Below are 23,119 nucleotides of genomic sequence, written 5' to 3'. Positions count from 1 at the left end.
GATCTACTAAACTAAATATTTGATATGTCTATAATGAGATAGCTTATATTCTGGATAGTTTCTTACTTAAAATATGACTCGTACACAAACTCATGTTTAAGCATGAAAGTGAATAGACATACATGAACAAGAGTGTTTGCATAATCCTGAATGTAAACATTGTAGAAGGCTCAGTTACTGTTTTGATTTCAATATGATTTGTTGTATTCTTGCTAGTGTTAATACTGTGGTTAGGTAATGTACACTTGTTTATAAAGTAATTTTATTAGCAGTGAGCTTCTCTTTTATGCGATATCTTTAATTTTTAATTTTATTAATTAGAGAAATTTTTATTTTAGCTGTGGAGAAACCTGGATAAAACAAAATGAGGTGCAATTAGTAGTTTTATAATTTATACAGCTGTATTGTTATAAGAACCCTTGCATTTTATAAAAAGGATTATGGAATGTTCAACTGACATTCACGCTGAAAGAGAATGTCACAAATTGACTTACAATAGATGTTCATACTGCACATATTCTACAGTTTACTGAACAGCAAGCAAATAATATTGATATCTTTAAGAAGTGGATCAACTGAAACAAAAAATATCTGTACTTTACATAAAACCAAATATTTAGATAAATATTTTCATATTAATGGGAAAAGTTGCTCTGACTCATTTAGCTGTCACACTAAACCGGTTAAGAAATCTCTTCAAGAAATATCTTTGACACTTTCAACAAGCAATCCAAATTTAAAATTAATTCCAGGCAGAGCACTGTGTACAAAATGCTTAAACAAAATATAAAAACCACAAGATGATACAGTAAGCGAACCAGAATGTCAAGATATATTTGAGCCTCAATGTGTTATAGTAGAGTCTGTGAATGAAGCTTGTTCAGCACTTGGCATTTCCCCCATTACAGTTCAAAAATTATAAAGTAGCACAAAGGCCAATTTAAAAAAATAAAGTTAAAAAAATAGCCGAGTCAGTTACCAGTAAACGATTCCTTTGATTTAAATATTTCTGCAGAAGAAACCAGTTAAGTACCACAAAATTATGTTGATTTGGAGAGGGAATATGAAGAATTAATCATTAAATTAAAGGATAAAATGAAAACAGTTACATCAACCCAGGAAAAAATTAATTTTTTAAGTTTATTACCAAGCAGCTGGAGCATTCAAAAAATTCAAAATGAGTTTTATGTTAGTCAGTATTTAGCCCATTAATCCAAACAATTAGTTAAAACACGTGGAATTTTGCCACAAATCGGCAAAAAGAAACCCAGTCACATAATTGATGAAAATGTTATTGTCTCCAAGATTTTTACCACAATGATGAGCACAGTCGAATGATGCCAGGCAAGGATTGTGTCTGTAAGACAGATTGATGGGAAGAAAATTAATATTCAAAAGAGGCTATCTAATGTAACTTAAAAAAATTGTACACAGCCTTCAAAGAAAAACATAATTTAAAAATTGGTTTTTCACAATTTGCTGATTTAAGACCTAAATTTTGTGTTCTGGCTGGTGGGTCAGGCACTCACTCTGTTTGTGTGTGTCACCCACCAAAATGTAAAACTCATGTTAACTGCTCTAAAAATGAAATTTGATTATAAAATTCTTCTTTTAACCATGGTATGTGATACAGAAAATGAAACGTGCATACTATCACAGTGTGAAAAATGTCCAGGCACTAATGAAGTGCTCAGATTACTGCAAGAGAGCTGGGATGATTTTGATTCTGAAATGATCTTCAAACAATGGGTTTCTGTTGACAATTGTGACTAATTATTCAAATTCTTCCATTTCAAGAGTACTTAGATAAACTTACTGAAAATTTAAATAATCTAAAAAGGCACGATTTTGTTGCAAAGAAACTTGCTAATTTCCTCAACATAAAAAAGGAAAACTTGTTGGAGGGTGAATGCATTGTAATGGGAGACTACTCTCAAAATTTTCCTTTTGTGATACAGGATGTATTTGTCCAGTCATATCACTGGTCAAAAACTTTTGCCACAGTACATCCATTAATCATATATTTTAAAAAAGAAGGAAAATTACAAAGCCAAAGCTACTTATGTGATTAGCGAGTACTTGAAGCAAAATACTACATCGTTCTTCTACTTCCAAAAGAAAGTTTAAGTAAAAACACAGTTACCACAAGTTAAACAATTTTTTTTTTTTTTCTGATCGCTCCTCAGCCCAGTAAAAAAAAACGAAAAAAAATTCATAAATTTTTGCTACCATCAAGCAGATTTTGAAATCGCAGCTGAATGGCATTTTTTTGCCTTATACTATGGAAAAGGACCATATGATGGTATTGATGGAACTGTAAAAAGGACTGTGACTAAAGCAAGCCTTCACAGGACAGCCAACAATCAAACTGTTACACCTTCTGAAATGTAATATTATTGCAAAGACAATATTAAAAATATAACAATTATTTTCTGCTCATAAAGATATTCAGAGACTGAAGAATACGTCAGTTCTCATTATCAGATAATCACAACAGTCCCAGAAACAAGAATCTTTCACAGTTATGTTCCAAGTCAGAAGTGTATTCTGAAATTCCAGGCGACCTCTGTATCAGAAACATTTATATTGGTATCGGTACACAAGGACATTTAGTGTTTCGGATTGCTTTATAGGTTCACCAAAGCCAAAATGTAAAAATTATGTCTGATGCGTATACGATGGCAGGTAGTGGTTAGGCAATGTCACTGAAGTCAAAATACATGAAAATGAAGACACTTTATCATATACACTTTATCTTATTGAATACACTTTTTCATCTGCAGAGTCCTGGTACTACATTTAAGAAATCGTTGATGAATAATCAAACATGGGTTCAACTGGAAAATATTTTAAAGACTCTCACGCCTTCAGAGCTTTTTCTATCAATTACTGGAAGAGGACAAAACATTACACCAAAGATGAATGAGGACATATCAGTTCTACTCAATAAAAAATAAATGGCAGGAGCACTAGGTTATGTTAATTAAGTCTGTTATCAACAAAAAGTGCAAGATTTATTCATAACTTCCATTAACAGGAGTAAAATAAGGTAAAAGCGAAATGAACAACTTGTCAATGTATCTGAATTGTATATCATTTTGTAATTATTATTTATTATTCTGTAATTGACTATTTATTATCAATTTATTCACTTTAATGAGTTTAGTTGTAATTTTTATAATTTGAAAAAAATACATAACATCAGTATTTTTGTATTCGTTGCTTACGATTAGAAAGTACGTTGTTTTTAATGATTTTGTTGGCTTCATTACTTGTCAACCACTTTGAGTAACAAAATAAATTTTATATAATTTTGAAGTATATAAAAAGTACTTATTGCTGTAAACATTTCAGATTTTAGCCACCTGTCCCACATGTGGTTTTCAAGCCCCAAAAATGAGACATTTTCAAAATCTTATGATTTGGCGGCCATTTTTTTTTAATGAAGTAACGGTCCAATTTTTTTTTTTTTAATTACTACTATTACCTAAGAGTTAAAAGGTTAAAAACAAGCCTGTCACCTTAAACCCTTCATTATTTACTTTGGGCTTAAAATTTGAAAAAACAACAATTTGTAAACGTATATTCAGTACACATTACAAGATTTGGTTATGTAACAAAGCCCACTTTGAATTAACTAATATTCATTGCAGTCTTGTTATAAAACTAATTAGAAATTTAAAAAAAAGTAGATTTTGCTAAAACATTGATACACATCTTATTTTTTTATCTCCTGATCCCAAAGCAGTCCCAGTTTAAAATTTTCTCAACTGCTTGAGAGTATAATGAAGAATAACATATATTTTTTATTAAAATAATGAACTGTTTTTTTTTAATTCAAGGTCAAAGGTGGTGACCTTGAATAAAAATTTATGTAAACGTAGGCTTGTTGCATATCTCATAAAAGAGCATTAAATAAGCTTTAAAATGAAACCATGTTTATCATTTTACCTTGATAAATAACAAAGTTATTTTGACCTAACACTACTGCCACTAGTCAAAATTTGCCATTTTCCAGCGAATTTCAAGGGGTCTTTAAATAAAACTGTTTATGATAGAGATCTGAAAGTCAGTATTTTCACATAACTCTATCGACAGTTAATTCATAATTAATTTCATGAAAAACCCAGTTGGTAAGGTTGTGGGCCTTGTTGATTTAACATGGAATGACCACCCTGACTGTTGAACATGATTATCCCATGATTTTACATAAATTTATTGCTGCACATATAACAAAATCTATAACTCAAGTTCATGTTCATTCCTGTCTGTCTAAGACAGATGTAAAGTAACCATTTAAGATTTTTTTAAATATTTTTCCTGAAATGCTAGTGAATATTCCTGGCAGAAATACACACAAAATAAATGGGGGTGAAAAATAAAAGAAAACCAAAGATTGTGTTTAAATAAACTAATTTATTTTTAAAATACCACTTTATTTGATCAATTACATTGAGCTTTTACATATTTCTTCTTTTAAAGATGAGATACATTCCACACCATGTTAAAGGACTAGTAGACCAATGAGAAAATAAATAATAAAATAATATGAAAAATTTGTTTAAAAAATTAAATATATTAAGTTAAGTATAATAAAAAAATACTTTTAAAATATTCTTCCTTCGCAATGCTATCAATGATAAAAAAAAATTTTCCTAAAAGATACATAATAAAATATTTATCCGACGTTCTCATTAAAAAACATAGAAATGCACTGATACAAACAAACTAAACGCAGCAGTTACAAAAAATAAATATTTAATCTAATAAAATTTTTAAAAAACATAACTTTTATCTAAATGAAATATTTTTCAAAAATAAAACAATGTAAAAACAGTTCAACTATAAGAATTTGACATTGTTTCATTGACCATTTTAATAAAATGGTTAATAAAAGCAATCATAGGGAACACTAAATCATGTTGACACAACAAAAATCTAACATCCTTCTAAAACCTTATGAGAGGATTTTTTTTTTAACAAGTGGACCAGTGTAATATTATAATTAGTATTAGTTTTGTGAAGCAACCTAACCTTGCATTAAAATAAGTCCCCCAAATAAGGAAGACAGTCATTAAATTTCTCCTTAATTACAAGTTAACATAACTATATTACTGCTCTGGAGACATATATAACGGCTTTAGACGAGAAATTTGTTACACATGATCTATCAAATAAGTTGGTCATATTTTAATTTTAAGGTATTAACATAATACCTTAAGAAAGTTGTTCTGATTAATTAACCACTAAAATTAAATAATAAAATTTAACAACATAATACGGAACTTATTTAATTCTACACAATGTCATTTAAATAAATAACCAGGTTAATAAAAACGAATTGTTTTGAATGACGTATTAAGGTAATAAGTTGATTATAAAGGCAACTTGTATACGAACAGTTCTAATATCTTTAACTAATATAAACTGAAACAGACAAAAAAATATCTATTCATACCTTTCGAAGTCTTCCTTTATACACAACAGCGAAAGCACCGTGCCCTATTAAATCTCTGCTGTTATATTCATAATCTCCTACAATCTCCATTTTAGAATTCATAAAAATATATAAAATTTGTAGGAAATTGCTGACTAGAAAAAAACGTTCACATTTTTGAGATTAGAGTGCTTGCAGAAACTACGCCATTGTTATTTAATACATATAAATCAGTAACTAAAATAATTTTAAAAGTTAAAATCTAAGTGCAATGAAGAAAACAACGTAGATGCACCGGAGCCATTTATAGACGTACTTATTTCAGTACCAGCTGATTTGTTTCAATCAATAACAACAACCTCTACCAACACAAAAAAAATTAAAAACACTCTGCCGACGTGGCACTGTGTTTCTTTAATACATTCGACAGATCCTTAAATTGAAAGAACTCTTTAAATATAATTTATTTCTTTTTCGATCTATATTCAAAAATATCGCATATCTCTATGGTGAAAGTTTTCTTACAAAAAAAAAATAACATTAAAGGCGATGATCACATGCAGAGCATGATAGATTTAAAGACGAAGTAACTGAAAACGCTGAGCGTTCGTCAGTGACCAAATATTTCATGATATGTAACGAATTTATTAAATAAAAAAATCAACTAAAATTTTCATACATGATTTTTTTTTACGAGAAGCCGTTTGTAATAACAGCTATTTACAAATTAAGTTCAAAAGTCCTTTTAATCATTTAAATTGCTGAAGATGAAAAACGTTGGTCTTTGTAGCACTTACTATGCCATAAATTATATTCTCATCTAATAAACAATCTCCCCGGTTTCTTGGGTGTGCAGCAGGAAATAAACTCAATATTTTAAATGTAAACATAGGGCATATGGCACATTTTTGAAAGCTATTTAAAGAAAAAAAGTAATAGTTCTAATTGGAGGTTAATAAACTTAACGCATTAAAAAAATAGTAACCAATTAAATTTTTAAAAGATATATATCATAGTTTTAAAAACTTAAGAATGAATATGAGTAAGATATTGGCAAACTTGCTCGTATTCCACAATTTATTGGGATATTTTGATGATTAAGAGAAGAAACATTGAAAACACCACTAAAAATCAACTGATAAATAATAATAAGAATTAAAATGCTAATGATCAACTACCATTAAAAAACCTACACATTAAAAAAAAACTTAAAAAAATGTTGTACTTATTTTTAAAAAAATAAATAATTTATTGAAAGACTAATAAAATAATATTTTTAATGATGAATAAACATTTTGGTAATTATTTAGTTTTGGTGCGTCACCCTGAAATCACAAGAAAACATATCAAATTCATTCAGAATTAATATTTATTCATTTAATGAGGTATTTTGGGGTCGGAAAATAGAATATTTTTAAAAAATTTAGATAGTGATACAAATAACACAATGAAAATCGAAAAAAATACTTATATCATAGTGAAACATTATATTTAAAGATACAAACATGAAAATAAATTAGAAATTGTTAATCTGAATCAGACTGCGATGATACTTCTGCAAAATCATCACACACGCGATTTGCCGAATCAATGTGTATCTCACTTATAATTCGCCATAAATGGTGAAATCGTGTTTTATAATCACAATACTTCCTTTTAATTAAAAATTCGGCCATATGTCCGCGGAAATGGTGTTTGGAATTTCCACAACGCGGCATATTGCTCGGTACTTCCCTCCATTGACGTTCGATTGTCTCCGTATGTACCCCAGTGCCCGGATCTATAAAATTGTATGTATGATTCACAGTTAAGTGTTGGAGGTCTCCTGTTTGTAAACAATCATAAGATTTCCAACAGTCGCTAATAATTGTAGTACCTGGGTGTATATAGTCCTTTATAATGCGGAGCAAAGTTTCCTTATCACGTGTTGGTACTGGAACCATGAAAACTTCTTTTGTGTCTCATTGTATTTCACCAAATATCCAATTTCCATTTATAATTCTGCCGCGATTATATTATCATTTGCCGATTTTTGCTATATCGATTTCTACAACTTCGCCTACTTCTCCAACCTTTTTCGAATTAGTACACAAATATTCAAAACAAATTTCCCGAAAATAATTGCTCCAATCTACCACAGTACTAAACGATAAACTTAGCTCACTACACAACATATCTTGCCGAGGTGGCTTTATTACACACCATATTATGGAAAAACGTAATATAACGGGTAATTCTAACCTTTTTTTTTTTTTTTAAAGAGGTGGAGGAACCCCATTTACGGACGCCTAAGCAGTGTCGGGCCCGCTAACAGGTTCCGCCAGTTATAACCAAAGGGGTATGTATACCTGGGCACTACCGACTAAACCTCCACCCCTGGCTTCCCCCTTCCTGGAACTGCTTGTAAAAACATTTCATCAGAAGAAGGGGGAACTGCCCACACACACAGTCATAACAATCCAACAATGTCACACACCACACAAACAACTCTACTGGAAGCAACAAATACAGCACGTCAAATACATGCGCCGACAACAACAACACACAAGAACCTGCAGAAAACAGGACACGCTACTAGCATCCACAACACCCACCACGCGTTACACACTCACACAGCCGTGGACCTGTCCGCCCCCGCGCCATCCGGCGCCATTCTCCTCTGCTGGATTCCTCATATTATCGGAGCTTCCTAATGACCGTCCTCACGAATCTTTCCACAGTCTTCCACTGTACCTCACCTTGTAATAGGACTTGTAGGGTATCTTCAGGGCGAAACATATGCTCACGTCTCAGGTTGCCGAGCATCTCTCTACGCTCTATGGAGAATCGCGGACACAAAAAGAAAACATGTTGGGGGATCTCTTCCACCTCGCATCCGGACAATTTTCAGATTGATCGAGCCCGAATCTATACAAATAAGACCTGAATCCTCATGACCCGCCAGGAATTGCGTTAACTCAAAACTCAGCGTGCCATGGGTCCTCCGGCACCACGCCCTGATTTCCCCAATAAGGCGGTGGGTCCACCTACCCTTCGTGGCCCGATCCCACCGCTCCTGCCATGTTTGTGCGATCTCTTCTTTTAGTTCTTCAGCAAACGCTTCCTTACCTCTAATGGGAGTGTTCTCAGTTTCCTAGTTCTGCTACGCCAAATTATCATCAAGTCTACAGGCGGGAATCCAGCAATCACCTCAACCACCTCCCTGGACACCGTCCTATAGGCGGCCGCTACTCTGATGCAACACCTCCTATGGATGGATTCCAATTTACCCCTGTACTTGGCAAATCTAACAACGCCCGCCCACAACTCGGCGTCATATACAGGGCTGAATAGACCACACCAGTAAGCAATTGCCTCCTATGTTGGGAGGGCCCTCTTGTATTTGGAAGAAGGCTAGCAATAAGCCTCCTTGTTTTCTCCGCCTTCTCAGAAGCCCGGAGTACGTGAGTACTAAATCTTAGTCTTGAGTCAACCCAGATTCCCAAGTATTTTATAGCCACCTGAGACACAATTTCTCTGCGATCAAGGATCAGATATAAAGTTGCCCTCTTCCTGGTGGCAGTGATCACCACCATCTCCGTCTTTTCAGGAGCCAACTCCAGTCCTACCCTAGCCATTCACTCACTAATCCTTGTATACGACTCAGTTATTTTGCCTACAGCCTCATACCTTGTTTTAGCCTCCACTAGCAACGCTATATCATCTGCGTAGCCAAATAATGTAACCGTTTGTGGGAGAACAATCCGAAATACTCCATTATAATCCATGTTCCAGAGGGTCAGTCCAAGGACCGATCCCTGTGGCACCCCTCTATTGAGGCTCTTCTCAACATACTCATCATACAGTCTAAAGGACATTTGACGCCCAATGAGGTAATTTCGCACCATCTGTCGCAGGTAAGAAGGGACACAAAGGTCCTCCTTTGCTCCCATTATTGGTGAGTGACAAATGCAATTAAACGCGTTTCGTACGTCCAGTGTAACTAGGACGCAAATCCTCCCATCAACTCTCCTCAAGACTCTTCCCGCCAAGTCGCAGACAGCAGCCACAGCGTCGAGGGCGGACTTACCCCGGCAAAATCCATACTGACTCACAGAGAGCCCGCCCTGCTCTTCCAGTACACCAACTATCCTTTGCTGGAGCATATGTTCCAGTACCTTTGCTAGCGCATCAATCATCAGCAGCGGCCGGTACGAGGAGGAAAGTGCCAAATCCCTCCCCGGTTTAGGAACCAGCACTAGCCGCTGACGCTTCCATCTGCCAGGAAAAACTGTCTCGTTAAGACAGGCGTTGTATGTCTCTAAAAACGCCTTTGACTCAGCTCGAGGTGCCACCTTGATAACCATATTAGGCAGGAGATCCAGGCCAGGCGCCCTGGCCGACGATATTTGTGTGATCGCGGCCTCCATTTCTGCATCGTTAAACAACGGTGAGGTCCCAGCCGCGCGCCTTATCTCTGGGAGTAATTCGTCCCCCGAGGGGAAGTGCCCATCAACTATGTTCAGCACTTCTTACGGACACCTCATAACTGTAGCCCTAGGTCTTACTGCTTTCTTTACTAGAACCGCATAGGGCCTCCCCCACGGGTCCGTCTCCACCTCCTCAATTAATTGAGCCCAACATTTTCTCTTTGACTGTACGATGAGCTTAGCAAGCTCTGTCCTTTTTTCCTTATACAGCTCAGCGTACACGACTTTAACCGAATGCAAGTACACCCTTGTCATACGCCTTCTAGCCCGGTGGCATTCTTCTCTCTTCCTTGCCATATCGGCAGTCCACCAATGGACAACCCCTGCAGACGTACTTACGTGGGAGAACTTCGCAGGCTTCTTCAAGACAATCCGGTAAGACATGTGGCCTTCCCCTCCGGCGTGGAGACCCGACGTACTGCACGTAGGTCAAGCCGTTTGGTAAAAATACCAGGGTCGAAGTCCCTGGTGCTCCAGCCCGTGAATATAGGTGGCCCATCACTACCAGCTCCGAGGTAATTCTAACCTCGGTGGCTAACCATGTATCAGCGTATTGCGATATGGCTACGTTACACTGTTTACTTTCATATTTCTTATATTTGTTAAGTATACAAAGGAGTTTTCTACAACAGAAAATATGTCGATCTTCATTCAGTTTCATTTCGTTATTACACGATGGACATTGTCTATGTTTCGGCAAAATGCCATGATTGTAAAAAAATTGTCTCACGTTATCAACAGACTGAGAAATTCAATAAGTGTAATAAATGTAAATTCACAATTTTTACATATACATTTCAGGTCCAGCAGATTTTTTCTTCATCCATTGTAGTTCACTCTATTTACTTACTGAACACTAAATTCTATAAAGAAAACTCAGAAAACTTAGATGCCGTATGAGAATAGCAGACAACAATGTAATGTAATGAAAAAGTTATAAATAATAAAAGTAGTATAGTGAATAAGAAAGAATTCTACATTACCTGGAGGTGAGAATCTGCATTATCAAGTGTATCAATATTCAAATATCTACTTTCCAACATTTCATTTCCATCATAAAATACATTTCAAAAGATTTTACAATGATTTGATAGGTTTCTTTGTGATTTCAGGGTGAGGCACCTTAACTAAATAATTACCAAAGTTTTTTATTTCACCAACATCTAGTGTTCTGCCTGGTAGCAGGTCCCTTACATCGCTGCTGTCTCCATTCATCTCTGTCCCTCTCTTTTTTCTGTGTAGCCTGTGGAACCACTGTAAGATATTACTTCAGAGGATGATATGTATGAATGTAAATGAAATGTAGTCTTGTTCAGTCTCAGATCAACTATTCCTGAGGTGTGTGGTTAATTGAAACCCAACCACCAAAGAACAACGGTATTCATGACCTAGAATTCAAAACCATATAAAAGCAACTGCCTTTAATAGTATTTGAACTTCGAAATCAGCTGATTTGCCATGATGAGTTAACTTCTGACCAGCTCAGTGGCATTCAGACATCTCTGTTCCTAGCTTTCTCTTTCATCCCCTTGTAGTTTCCAATCTTCACATCATCTACTAACATTATCCTTCTTTTTCCTTGCTTCCTTTCTTCTTCTGCTGACCCTTGCAATGTAGTTGTCAAGATTTCACTCCTAATCAGTTAACTAACTGTGACTTAATCAGTCTGCTGTTAGTGCACTTTCTGCATAAGTGCTCTTTCTGCATAAGTGCTCTTTCTTCTTTAATCCTGTTCATTACTTCCTTATTCTTCACTGTAAACATCTATCTTACTTTTTCCATTCTTCTCCATATCCCCACCTCAAATACATCAAATAATTTTGTAACTCTTCCAATTTTTACTAATTAAAACTTTTATTTAATTTTGTATTAATTTAAATTATAAACAAGAAAAATTAACATTTCTTTCATGTATGATTTAGTATTAATTCCATTAACTTGATCCATTCTGAAATATACTTGATCCATACATCATTCTTCATTTTCATTCAGTCTTATAGTATGGTTTTCTTTGCACGAAAAATGAATTATTTTAATGAAAATAATATGATATTCCTGCATCATCAAGCTCTTAGAAATTGTTCTCATATAATTCATTTGCTCAGTGAATCATATCCAACTGACAGACATCAATTGCTTACTTGTCAGGCTTAGATAAGACATTTTCAAACACTTTAAATTTAAAAGATGGTCCTTGCACAGCCTCAATTGCAGTGACAAAATATAAAGTATGTTCTCAGAAAAGTTACAATAGACCACATAGAATTGGAATTCATAAGATTAGAGTTAAAAGTGGTATATCTGTTGGGTTAGTACACAAAATATTCAAAACAAGTGAATTTCATACGTATAAAATACAATTACTTCACGAGTTCATTGACAATAAATAACTGTAGAAAGCTACAATTTTGTAAACATATGTTAAATATGTGGGATGAAATTCCAGTGGTTATCTGCAACACATTTTTGTGACAAATGTATGTTATCTGTGTGTTGCTTAATTAATCATCATAACAGCTGGTATTGTTTAAGTATAATGGTTTTATGAAAATCATTCTCAACATCTACAAACTATAAATTCCAACAGCATAACTTCATTATTACCTTTCTTTGGAAGAGGGTGATTTTGAATATTCAGTTTGAAGGAAGTTTGATTGTTAGATGAAAAAGTATTCAATGGTTCATTCACCAAATTTCTCTGCTTTAGATTATTTTCTTCAGAAACATGTGAAATGTGACATCTACAAATCTAAGCCTACACATTTTGAACAACTGGGATAGAGGATGAATCTATGGTGGTATTACATTATGTATACATACTGTGTAATGTTCAGAGCGCTTTTCAGTTGAATATCTACTATTGTTTAGAAAACACAGGTGCACAGTTTGAACGTTTACTTTAAGAGAGATTAGACCATCTATTATCCTACTTATTTTATTTATTTATTTTTTTTAAAGATTGATTTAAGATGTTATTAAAAAATAATAAATAAATTAATAAATTTATTTATTTTTTATCTTTTAGTCTTTTGAAGTTTGTTGTCAGGTGATTTAAGTTATTGGTTCCTTTATAATCATTATTGTTGTATTAGCTAACTATTAAAACACCCCATACAATTTTGGACCTCAAATAATCTACTAATTTTTTTTAAACTGTAACAAATAGTTTTACTTCAGACTTTGACTGGCTACCATTTTTTAATGGATCAATTTACTGTGTGAATTCTAGTTTGCACCATTTTGTAGCACATGCCATCATACCTTTACATTTAACATTTTTGAGTCCCTGACCCTTGAAGCCCCACAAAAACAAAGAGTTTGGATATTCAGTAAAAAATAGTTATTATGAACTAAAAGTAAGTGCAAAAAAAAAATAAAATTTCCATCTTCATCAATTAAAATTCTAAGGATTGTTAAAAAGATTTTGAATATTATTCATATGTTGCTTTCTTTCTACCAGAACTAAATTGTTTTCCAGATTTAATACATTACAATAATTCCTTTCAAATGATGTAATAAAAAAAACATTAAAGGTTTTTTTCTCTACTTAATTGTTTTATTGAAAGCCGTTAAATGGAAAGTGTTTTATTAAAAGGGATTAAATAGCATTACTTTACTGTGTCTGTATTTTAAATAAATAATAGGAAAAAACTCCATAATTAACTCTGAAAGCTCATCTGAAAGAACAATTTCATCTAATCTGAAAGAAAGTCATTTATAACTTTTAATAAGTGTAGTTTTAATAATATGGGACATACTTAGTTATTGGTAAATGTTATGATGAAGTACAAGGAAATATTATTTTAAAAAAGGTTTTATTTTATGAATTTACTTATGATATGGAATACTTAAAAAACACTAAAGAAAAGACTAAAACACAGTAAAAGGTTATTAAAAATAATCTTTTGCTGACTTTTAATCCCCTATAAATGATGTACAAAAAAAGAAAATATATTTATTTTTCTTCAAAACTACATTTAAACAACCCTTTTACAATATATGTTTTTAAGTTCAATTATATATTATCGAAATGTCAAGATGACAAGAAATTAAATAACAATTCAATAAGCAACAAGGCGTTGTTTCAATTCATCACCTATGCATCTACAGTTCATACTCGATCTGAAACCTACCATAAAGGTTTAATGGTGCTCCACATCGCAAAAGATCTAACATATTTTTTATAGTCCTCCGGGTCAGATAGTTAAGTCGCCGGATTGTCAAGTTCTCGAGTCGAGGAATAAGACTCAACACCGGATAGTTAAGTCGCTGGATTCTACCATCTTTTTATGGTCCTTCGTCACCAGATTCAAGAGCCAGATTTCGCCGCTACAACATCTACCCATGGTCAAGCCACCGGATTAAGCGGTATTTATAATTTATTTATAAACAATGTATTTAAAACATAAAAGTGTACATTAAAAGTGCATTAATGATACAATTAACATTAGTGAAATATTCAGATTAAATATTTCAATGTTTTGCAATACAGTTAAGTTTGTTGTTATAGATATAGCAGGTATACGAAGTAAACTTATTTCCATACCGGTTTGGGTAAGATTCGCTTGTTAAAGCTGTACTGAGCGCGCACACTCGCGCTCACAGTTAAAATTTCACATTGTTCGTTGATCTGGACAGGCAGATGTTAGCTGATATAATCCTATTAAATATACGTACAAGTTCATTTATTTTGTTTCAATTCATCACCTATGCATCTACAATTCATACTCGCTCTAAAATCTACCATAAAGGTTTTATGGTCCTCCACATCACAAAGGATCTAACACATTGATGTACCTCTTTGGGTTTGAAAGTATCTAAAATTCTCATTACCTACATCCTTCTTAAAAAAATTCTATTTTCATTTTAAAACTTTTGTTAAGCAAAGATAACATTAAGTGTCTTACCAGAGTCCTGTAAATTAATATTTAATTCATTTAAATGTTCACAAAAATCTGATAAAAACAAAAGTTTACAAAACCCACATGATGTCTGACAATTTTTGGTCATTAACTCTTGCGGATGAGATAAAACAAGCTTTATCTCATCCAGGCATTCAACAAATCATTTCAGAACCAAACCTTGGCTAAGCCAAAGACATTGTTGCACATTTTCATTCCAGTATACTTAGAATTTATCCGTCAGTAGAATTTTTTATTGTCTTTTATTTAAAGCCCAAGCAGAAATGTAATTAATAACCTTGGTAACTGTTTACATCACTTTGTGAAGTTCTTAAAGGCCAGCTTTGGCACATAAAGCCTCCTCATGCATGATGCAATGAAAACCTATCAATGGATGACCAACATCTTTTGAAAACAGATTTACAAATCCTACTTTCACACTAATCATACTGGGAGCACCATCTGTTGTGGATACTATGTTTTGAAATATCAATTTGTCAAGTATAAATTCATTCACAACTGCTTTACATATTTCAGCGCTGGTAGTACACTCAAGAAATGTTACAAGAGCAACCACCTTCACATACTTCATCACCCTTACAAAACTGAGAAAATATGGCTAGCCTATCTGAGATGTAATATCCTTACTTTCATCAACACAAATAGGAAAAAGCTTACATGAAAACAATCTTTTGTTAATTATTCAGCTGTATCCTTTTCCAACTTAAGTATCCTATCCTTAACTGTTTTCCTACTCAGAGTCAAGATTCGATGCACTCCTATTGCTTGCAGGGTGGCTGAAATCCTAGCCCTCTCACTTAAAGATCTCCGTGCTTTTGGGGAGATTTTTGTTTTTCTAAGTCTTCTTTTTTTAATGTTTTTACCTCTATCTTCTCAGTTCCCTGCATAAGGATTTTTTCAATCTCAACTTTGGCTTTAAGCTTCTTCTCTTTTCTGCATTCACTGTCCTTTGCCTTGGAACTGGTCAAAGGTTCATTTCAACAAAAAAAACTGTTTTGTTTAACAGCTGCTGTTTTCTTCTCCTTTTTGGGCTATCTTCTCTGATAGATTTCCACATTTTTTGTTCACGATACGTTCAACAATACTTGCTAACGCCGGTGCTAATTCCGCAACTACATCCTTTGCTTTGAAAGAAGACGCAGGATATGACACAGCCTGTGTATATGACATTAACTTCGACGATCTATTTTTGACGATTTTCTTCGCTTCAGAAGCAGCTCACCTTTTGAGTGATCTTAATCTTTTGGAATGCTACATCTTCTTTGTACCTTAGACAATTTCTGGATCTTGCTGAATGATTTCCTTGACTATTAACGCAGACAGGTACGAGTCATTCTGATGACCCGTACGGATAACACTGTACAGGTTATCAGAATGGAACGGTTCAGCACAAACGCAGACCTGTTTCCTAGTGCAATATATCACTGTGTCACCAAACCTCTGAAATCCAAAGCTTCGCCTTAGTGTAGGGAAGAAGGGCGGACGTCTAGTCAAAGTAAGCTAGCCTTTATATTTTCTGGGCACTTTGGCTTGTAGAATTTTAATTCGTGCGACGCGGAGGGTTATTATTTTTTTCAGGGTTATGTGCATTGACTACTTTGGTCATTAGCCTTTTTCCCAAACAAAAAAAGAAAAAAGAATAAAATACTTTCAGTCTTTGATTTAAAAAAATTGGAGACTATTAAATGATTCTCGATAATAATAAAAAAAAATATTACAAAATTCTAAAATCTTGATTAGTAAACATATTACATTTTTTACGGCCTCCGCCTCTGATGACAGGGTGTCTGAGGCCTAGAACATAATATCTTATTCCTTTTGAAAAGCAACAATGTTCTCAGCCGGCACCAGGTACCGACCTAGATGGAGCAGTTAACGTGGTTGTTAAAGAGCCCAAGCTTGATGCACTCTCCAATAACAAATTTGGTGTGGCAGAAGTACTTTCCTCCTCCTTAGGTGTTCTGTGGGCTTTAGGAGGTTTCATAACTGCGTGTTGAACAATTTCTTCTGTATCTGTTGCTTTCTCTATTGTTATTTGCACCTGCATCGCATCAAGCTCAGACTTTTTCTGCACCCTTGCCACACCTTCCTTTGCCTTGTGACTGGTCAAAGGAATGACATTTTTGGCTTTTTCAAATGTGTCCTTATCCTTATGTACAACGTCCATCTGTGGCTACATCTTCGCGGGTTTTAGTGGTTCTTCTTGTTAAGTAGATTCCATCTTAGTATCAATAATTTTCTTTATCATAGTAGCAAGACTAGAAAGCAACTGTTCCATGTTTACTTTGGATGAAGAAGGGCCAGCAGCTGCTTCTGCATAAGTCGTTGTCGGATGAGGTGTTTGACTGCTAACAATTTTCCTCACTTCAGGGTAATTTATTTTTTGCAGCATTTTAACTTCCTGAATCGCCGTTTCCAATTTGTACACCGGACAGTGTCTTGAACAACAGTTGTGATGGCAGTTGACACAAACTTGAGGATGTTTACACAGATTGCCTTCATGAGTTTTCATTCCACATACCCAGATTTCTTGCCATTCACATCTGATCGCAGTGTCTCCGAAACGTTAACACTTGAAACATCACATAGATTGCGGTATGAATGCGCGTACATCTAGATGATGTGTGACAGCACGTACTTCCTCAGGCAGATAAGGCATGTTGAACGTTAACACATGCGATGCAGAAGGAAGAACCTCACCATTTCTTCTCATGGTTAACCTGCGGCATTGAATCACTCCTTGATTTGACATTTCCTCCACTATTTCTTCTTCGGTACAGTTTAGAAGATCATGGCAAACAATGATTCCTTTCGATGAGTTATGTGTACTATGTGGTTGTACAGACACAGGGAACTCACCAATCTTTTTTAAAGATTGAACATTTTGGCTTTAAGTATCGTTTACAGCATTGATTCCCAAAATGGTCCAGGTGGACCCCCAGGGATCCACAGGAGACTCGACGGGGGTATACGTTGACGTGACAAAAAAATGGGGGTTCACAATTCGTAAGCGGGGATCCACGAAAATTCATTTGGTTTCAATAGTGAAGAACTAAAATGTTGGCTTGACTTTGCGTATCAATCTAGGCAGATAATGTTTTGAGAAGCAAAATTGTAACTATTTTGTGATTGTCATAGTAGAAGTTACATTACGTTATTAATGTTTAATTTTAATTATATTACGACAATTTTATTATATTACATTGCAATATGATAACAATAATAATTAATAATGTAATGATTACATATTTGAATAAATGCAACACAAAAAATATACTATTTTTCTTTTGCTTTTTACTACTCTGAATGGGAAGTTTTCTAAATAAAATAAGTGAGAATTGATTGCTTTCTTGTGCTGTGAGTAGATGTAAAGTTGGATGAAAGCATTTTTTTTGATTGGCCAACTTTACTTTTTTGACATCCACTCACAGCACAGTCAATCAAAAATTAACCAATTAATTCTCACTTTTTTTTCGGAAGCTGTTAATTCGTAGAACTCAGCCGTAACGCAAATTTTCACAGTTAGATCTAATCTTCACATTTTCCGTCGACTGGAAATATGTTAGAAATGTAGCTGCAGGTGGTCCACCGGAACCAGCAAAATTTTGAAAGTGATCTATTGGTCTATGAGAAAAATAAGTTTGGGAACCTCTGGTTTACAGTTTTGATATACAAACCATTGAAGGTCTTGCAAATTTCCTTGACAGGACCTCCAGCACAATTTGTAATCTCTCGAACAATTAAAAATGGACTGATTTTCGGGAAGTTTCCATTCTCTCTTGTAACCACTTAGATTCTAGATCTCATCCAAGATTCTGCATGATATTTGATCTCTTCTATAGCAAGGCCAGCCGCCGGGGTACAGCCCCACTCCTTGGGCTACTAACCTTGGAGGTCTGACCTGATATCCACTGGAACCGGCATATGTCCTGGCAGAGAGCGGATGCGCAATCTCTGCACTGACTTCAGGCCCCTATTCACCAAAGCTTTCAGTGCTCCCGTGCACCAACATACATGGGCACCATAGCAACATGCTTGCCATTGCGGGGGGCATTGGACGACGGAAGAGTCTCCGTTACACCTGCAATAACACCGACCCTGGCCGCCACATCGCTAGCTCAAATGTAGTGTAAGTCCATTTTCAAAGTACAGAGTGATTCAAAGAAACGGGAAATTTTAAAAATTAAATAACGTTAATGAAATATTTTTTTAGAAAATGAATTTTATTTCATGTAATTGTACAAATGTTGCCATTTTAGGGTACATACATTTTAGTTTATTTTTTAAGATGACATCTTGCAGGTGACCTCCTCTTCTACGTAAACACTCACGTAGTCTCTTCGTTAAATTGTTCATAGTTTGACGTAACATCTCAAATGGAATTTCCGCAATTGCTTCTCGGATCTTTGCCTTCAGTTCTTCCGTTGTAGCAGATCTACTGTGGAACACTTTGCTTTTAACGTGACCCCACAAAAAGTAATCGCAAGCTGAGAGATCAGGCGATCTGAGAGGCCATCTAATGTCACCATTTCGTGAAATGACACGTTGTCCAAACAATCGGCGAACAGCTGCCATCGATATTCGTGTAGTATGTGACGTTGTTCCGTCTTGTTGAAACCAGGCTATGTTAAGAATCGGTGGAAATCTATTTTGTTGTTCTACAACAAAGGTTTCAAGCACGGCTACGTAACGAGCCGACGTCACTGTAATCGCAAGACCGTTGCAATCCTCAAAAAAAATAAGGGCCTATAACACCGTAAGATGACATAGCACACCACACGGTCACTTTCTGGCTATGCAACGGACGCTGGTGTAGCTGCGTAGGATTTTCTTGTGCCCAGTATCTGAAATTTTGCTTGTTAACAAATCCACTGAGGTGGAAATGCGCTTCGTCTGACATCCACAGTTCGTGAACAAACTCTTCGTTATCATTTATCTTCTGAAGCATTACATTACATAATTGTGCTCGCACAACTGCATCGTTCGGTTTCAGTTCCTGGACGATCTGCAATTTGTATGGGTGGAATTGCAAGTCATTCACTAACATTCTTCGAACACTTGAACTATGCAATTGTAAAGATGCTGAGAGACGACGGATTGACCGATGTGGACTTCCTTGACAGCATCTTGTAAAGCTTGAACATTCTGTGGTGTACGGACGGTTCGCTCACGGCCTGGAGGTTTATTTTTCATTGCCGAACCAGTTTCCTCAAAATTAGATATCCATGTTTTAATTGCATATGCTGATGGAACACGGTCGTGCCGTCCCAGATTAAAATGACGGCGAAATTTTCTACGCGCTCCCTCCACACTGTCATTGTTTTTGTAAAACGGTTTGGTAACAAATGCACGTTGCGCACCACTCCAAGGATCCATGATAACTAAATGGCAGGTTAGGTTAGAGAGGCTGGCGCCACTTATCAAGTGGTACCAATCGCCCACGGCTACCAACACAACTTTCAAAATTTCCCGTTTCTTTGAATCACTCTGTACATGATCTGCAGATCACCGAAAAAATCCAATCCAAAATAGTGACCTGGAGTTGAAAGAGAGGTCAAAAATGATCACTTTCCGAGGAAAATATATGGAGTCCCGTTAAATAGCTATGTGTATTGTACTTATGTACAGCTGTTGCCACTCTGGACATGGAACGTGGTGTTATGTCCCAGATGTGGAGATTGTCTACCTCAGGGCATTATTATTAATGTTATTTTATTACTACTACTAGTCGTGTTGTTTATTATAGTGAAGTATATTATTATTAATGTTTGGGGCATTAAATTCAACATTAACTGTTTAAAGTTTGTTATGGTTTTAATACGAAAACAAGTAAATACGGTACTAGTAAAAGTTACATTTTACTTTATTTTATTATTATCCGATTTTTTTTCGTTTTTGCAAATTTATCGCTTAAAACTTGAAAACGAAGGTATTTATCGAGAAATGGTTTTTGCCATTGCTTTTATCTTAAAATGTTACATTAAAGTCATGTATCACACATTTCTCTATTAAAAAAAAAAAAATGTTTGATTCAATATGGCGGATCCAAGATGGATCAAATACACCATACATCATCAAATACAAACATTTCAAATACACCATAAGGTTGTAATTTTGTAACTATATAGATCCATACTTCTTTCTAAATCCAAATACATATCAGCTTTGAAATATGAAGTTGTTTCCATATCATAATATCACTCTGTGTAAATCATACATGTGAAAATTCTTTAATTTTAAATTACAGTTTCCACTATTTTTTTGATTATAATTTACATCAGTTTCAATTCTGAAATTGGCTTTGAAAATATTAATTTCAGCTACAAATGTAATGTTCTAATTACTTGCTTATGAATTTATTTTATATTCTTAGATATTATAATGCACATTCATTGCTTTTTCTCTTTTTAAGCAACATAATGCTAATGCCCAACTACAGCTGGTGTTGATGAATTTTATACCATGTGAAGTCATAATGACTTTATTTTTACAAGATCTTAAACTATCAGTAAATATTCTGTATTTTATTAATTACTCTAACTACACTATACGAATTTAGCCACGTAATGTATTTAATTTTGTTCTATACAATAAAATTATTGTTCTTAGTCACATTGAAATAGAATTTTTTTTTTATTAATATGGTGTATTTTAAAATAATGTTATTTGTTACCTGTTTCTTATCCTTTATTTCTGGACAGTAAATATACAAGGTGTGATTTGAAAGGTTTATTAAATACTGAAGCTTCAGTAAGAAGAATCAAACTGTTAAAAGTAGTAACAGTTTTCAGTGAAAACGTTTTGGCTACCATCTTGTTTTGTAGGAAAAATGTATCTAATTCTAAACAGATTTATCAGTTTTTCAAAACTTTTGAAAATTATACCAGGTAACTGAAAATTTTTAAAATCGAATTTTATAAGAAAATGTTGTAAAAAAATTAATTAATTTATTACATTTTAATTCACATTTGTGATCATCCATAGTGACTGGTGATGCTTTCACGCTGATGTTACTTTTGGCAGTTTTCTTAATTATGCAGACACTTAACAATGTGATTTAAAAATATTGTGATTTGAATTGTGTCTTTATTTAGTGTATTGTTGATGAGGACTTTTGTAAGTATATGTATTTTATAATGCTCATATGCATTAAAATAAGTGACTACATCCATTAAAAAAAAGTTCACTTTTTAGTGAGTCAATGCAGATGGACACAAAGACAACTCAACAAATTTTGAAGATTTTTTTTTTTTAAATGTTTTATTATAAAACTTTACTTGGTTTGTCATTATAACAATTTAATATTCATATTAAAACCATCACAGACATACCTGTGATTAGAACATAGCAAATATTAAATCTCCAAAAAAAGATTTAAAAGCATTTTGGAAAAATTTAATAAATATGATACTTTAATCTTTAGTATAACTAATGAACAGAACTTTAAACTAGATTAAATAAGTTAATTGCAAACCTTACAAAGTACTCTGCAGATAAATGAGCAACCTGTAATTATTTTCATTTCTAGATATTTTAGGATAAAGTGTCTTAATTATATTCTGTATTCGGATACAATGAAGTGAATACAGTTAATGTAAAAAATTATTTTAATATAAAATATATGTTAGTATTAATTAAAATGTAAGTACAATAAATTTTTTATACAATTTACCAAACATGTTATTCAAGACATGATCTATATAATATATACTTGTAATTATGTTATGATTTGAATGAAATATTTATTTATTTGATTCAAAATCATGTTTTATTATACAGATTTTCTTTTTTTCACTTTTATATACATTACAAGAAAGTTCTAATTAAGAAATGTGTAGGTTATTTTGTATAAGCATACATAACAAACATAGTCTAACTAAGCATTGTTTTGCTTGTACAAGCTTGTTTGAGGAATATGATATGGAAATCTTTTACTATGTAAAACTTATAAGCCTTATAAGGATTTGAATATGGAACATTTTGTATGAAGGCTGAGATATTACCTTTCTACCAGATTTAAAAAAACTATCATTTGTCTTACTTTTTTGTTGTACTTAGTTACATCCTTTGAATTTCTATCTCACTTTCCATTTCCTCTGTTTTCTTCATCTCTAACTTCCTCCTTACTATTACCTTTAATTCACTCCCAACATCTATTTTTGTTTGAAGAAATTCCAGATGTTTCAGAGTTATTCTCCATTTTTTAATTCTACTTGTATTATTGTATTTTATTATCGAAACGTAATCTAAAAGATATTTTTTTTACGTACAAATAATTTATTATCAAAAAT

At 33.8% G+C, this 23,119-nt stretch overlaps 1 protein-coding gene across 2 annotated transcripts in view; it reads right to left on the bottom strand.

Moving 5' to 3' along the window:
• Positions 1-5,754, bottom strand: part of Atg1 (serine/threonine-protein kinase unc-51-like protein Atg1) — a 75,453-nt gene extending 69,699 nt beyond the window's left edge. For both annotated transcript variants that reach the window (XM_075363906.1, XM_075363908.1), the window contains exon 1: positions 5,459-5,754. In XM_075363906.1, the coding sequence (XP_075220021.1) occupies positions 5,459-5,560 (102 nt within the window). In that variant the 5' untranslated portion in view covers positions 5,561-5,754. The remainder of the gene's footprint in view (positions 1-5,458) is intronic.
• Between the last annotated feature and the right edge of the window lie 17,365 nt (positions 5,755-23,119).

The sequence above is a fragment of the Lycorma delicatula genome, chromosome 4, assembly GCF_047948215.1.
Source record: "Lycorma delicatula isolate Av1 chromosome 4, ASM4794821v1, whole genome shotgun sequence".
NCBI lineage: Eukaryota > Metazoa > Arthropoda > Insecta > Hemiptera > Fulgoridae > Lycorma > Lycorma delicatula.
The sequence above is the reverse complement of the archived record's forward strand: the minus strand, read 5'-3'. Positions and strand labels throughout refer to the sequence as shown.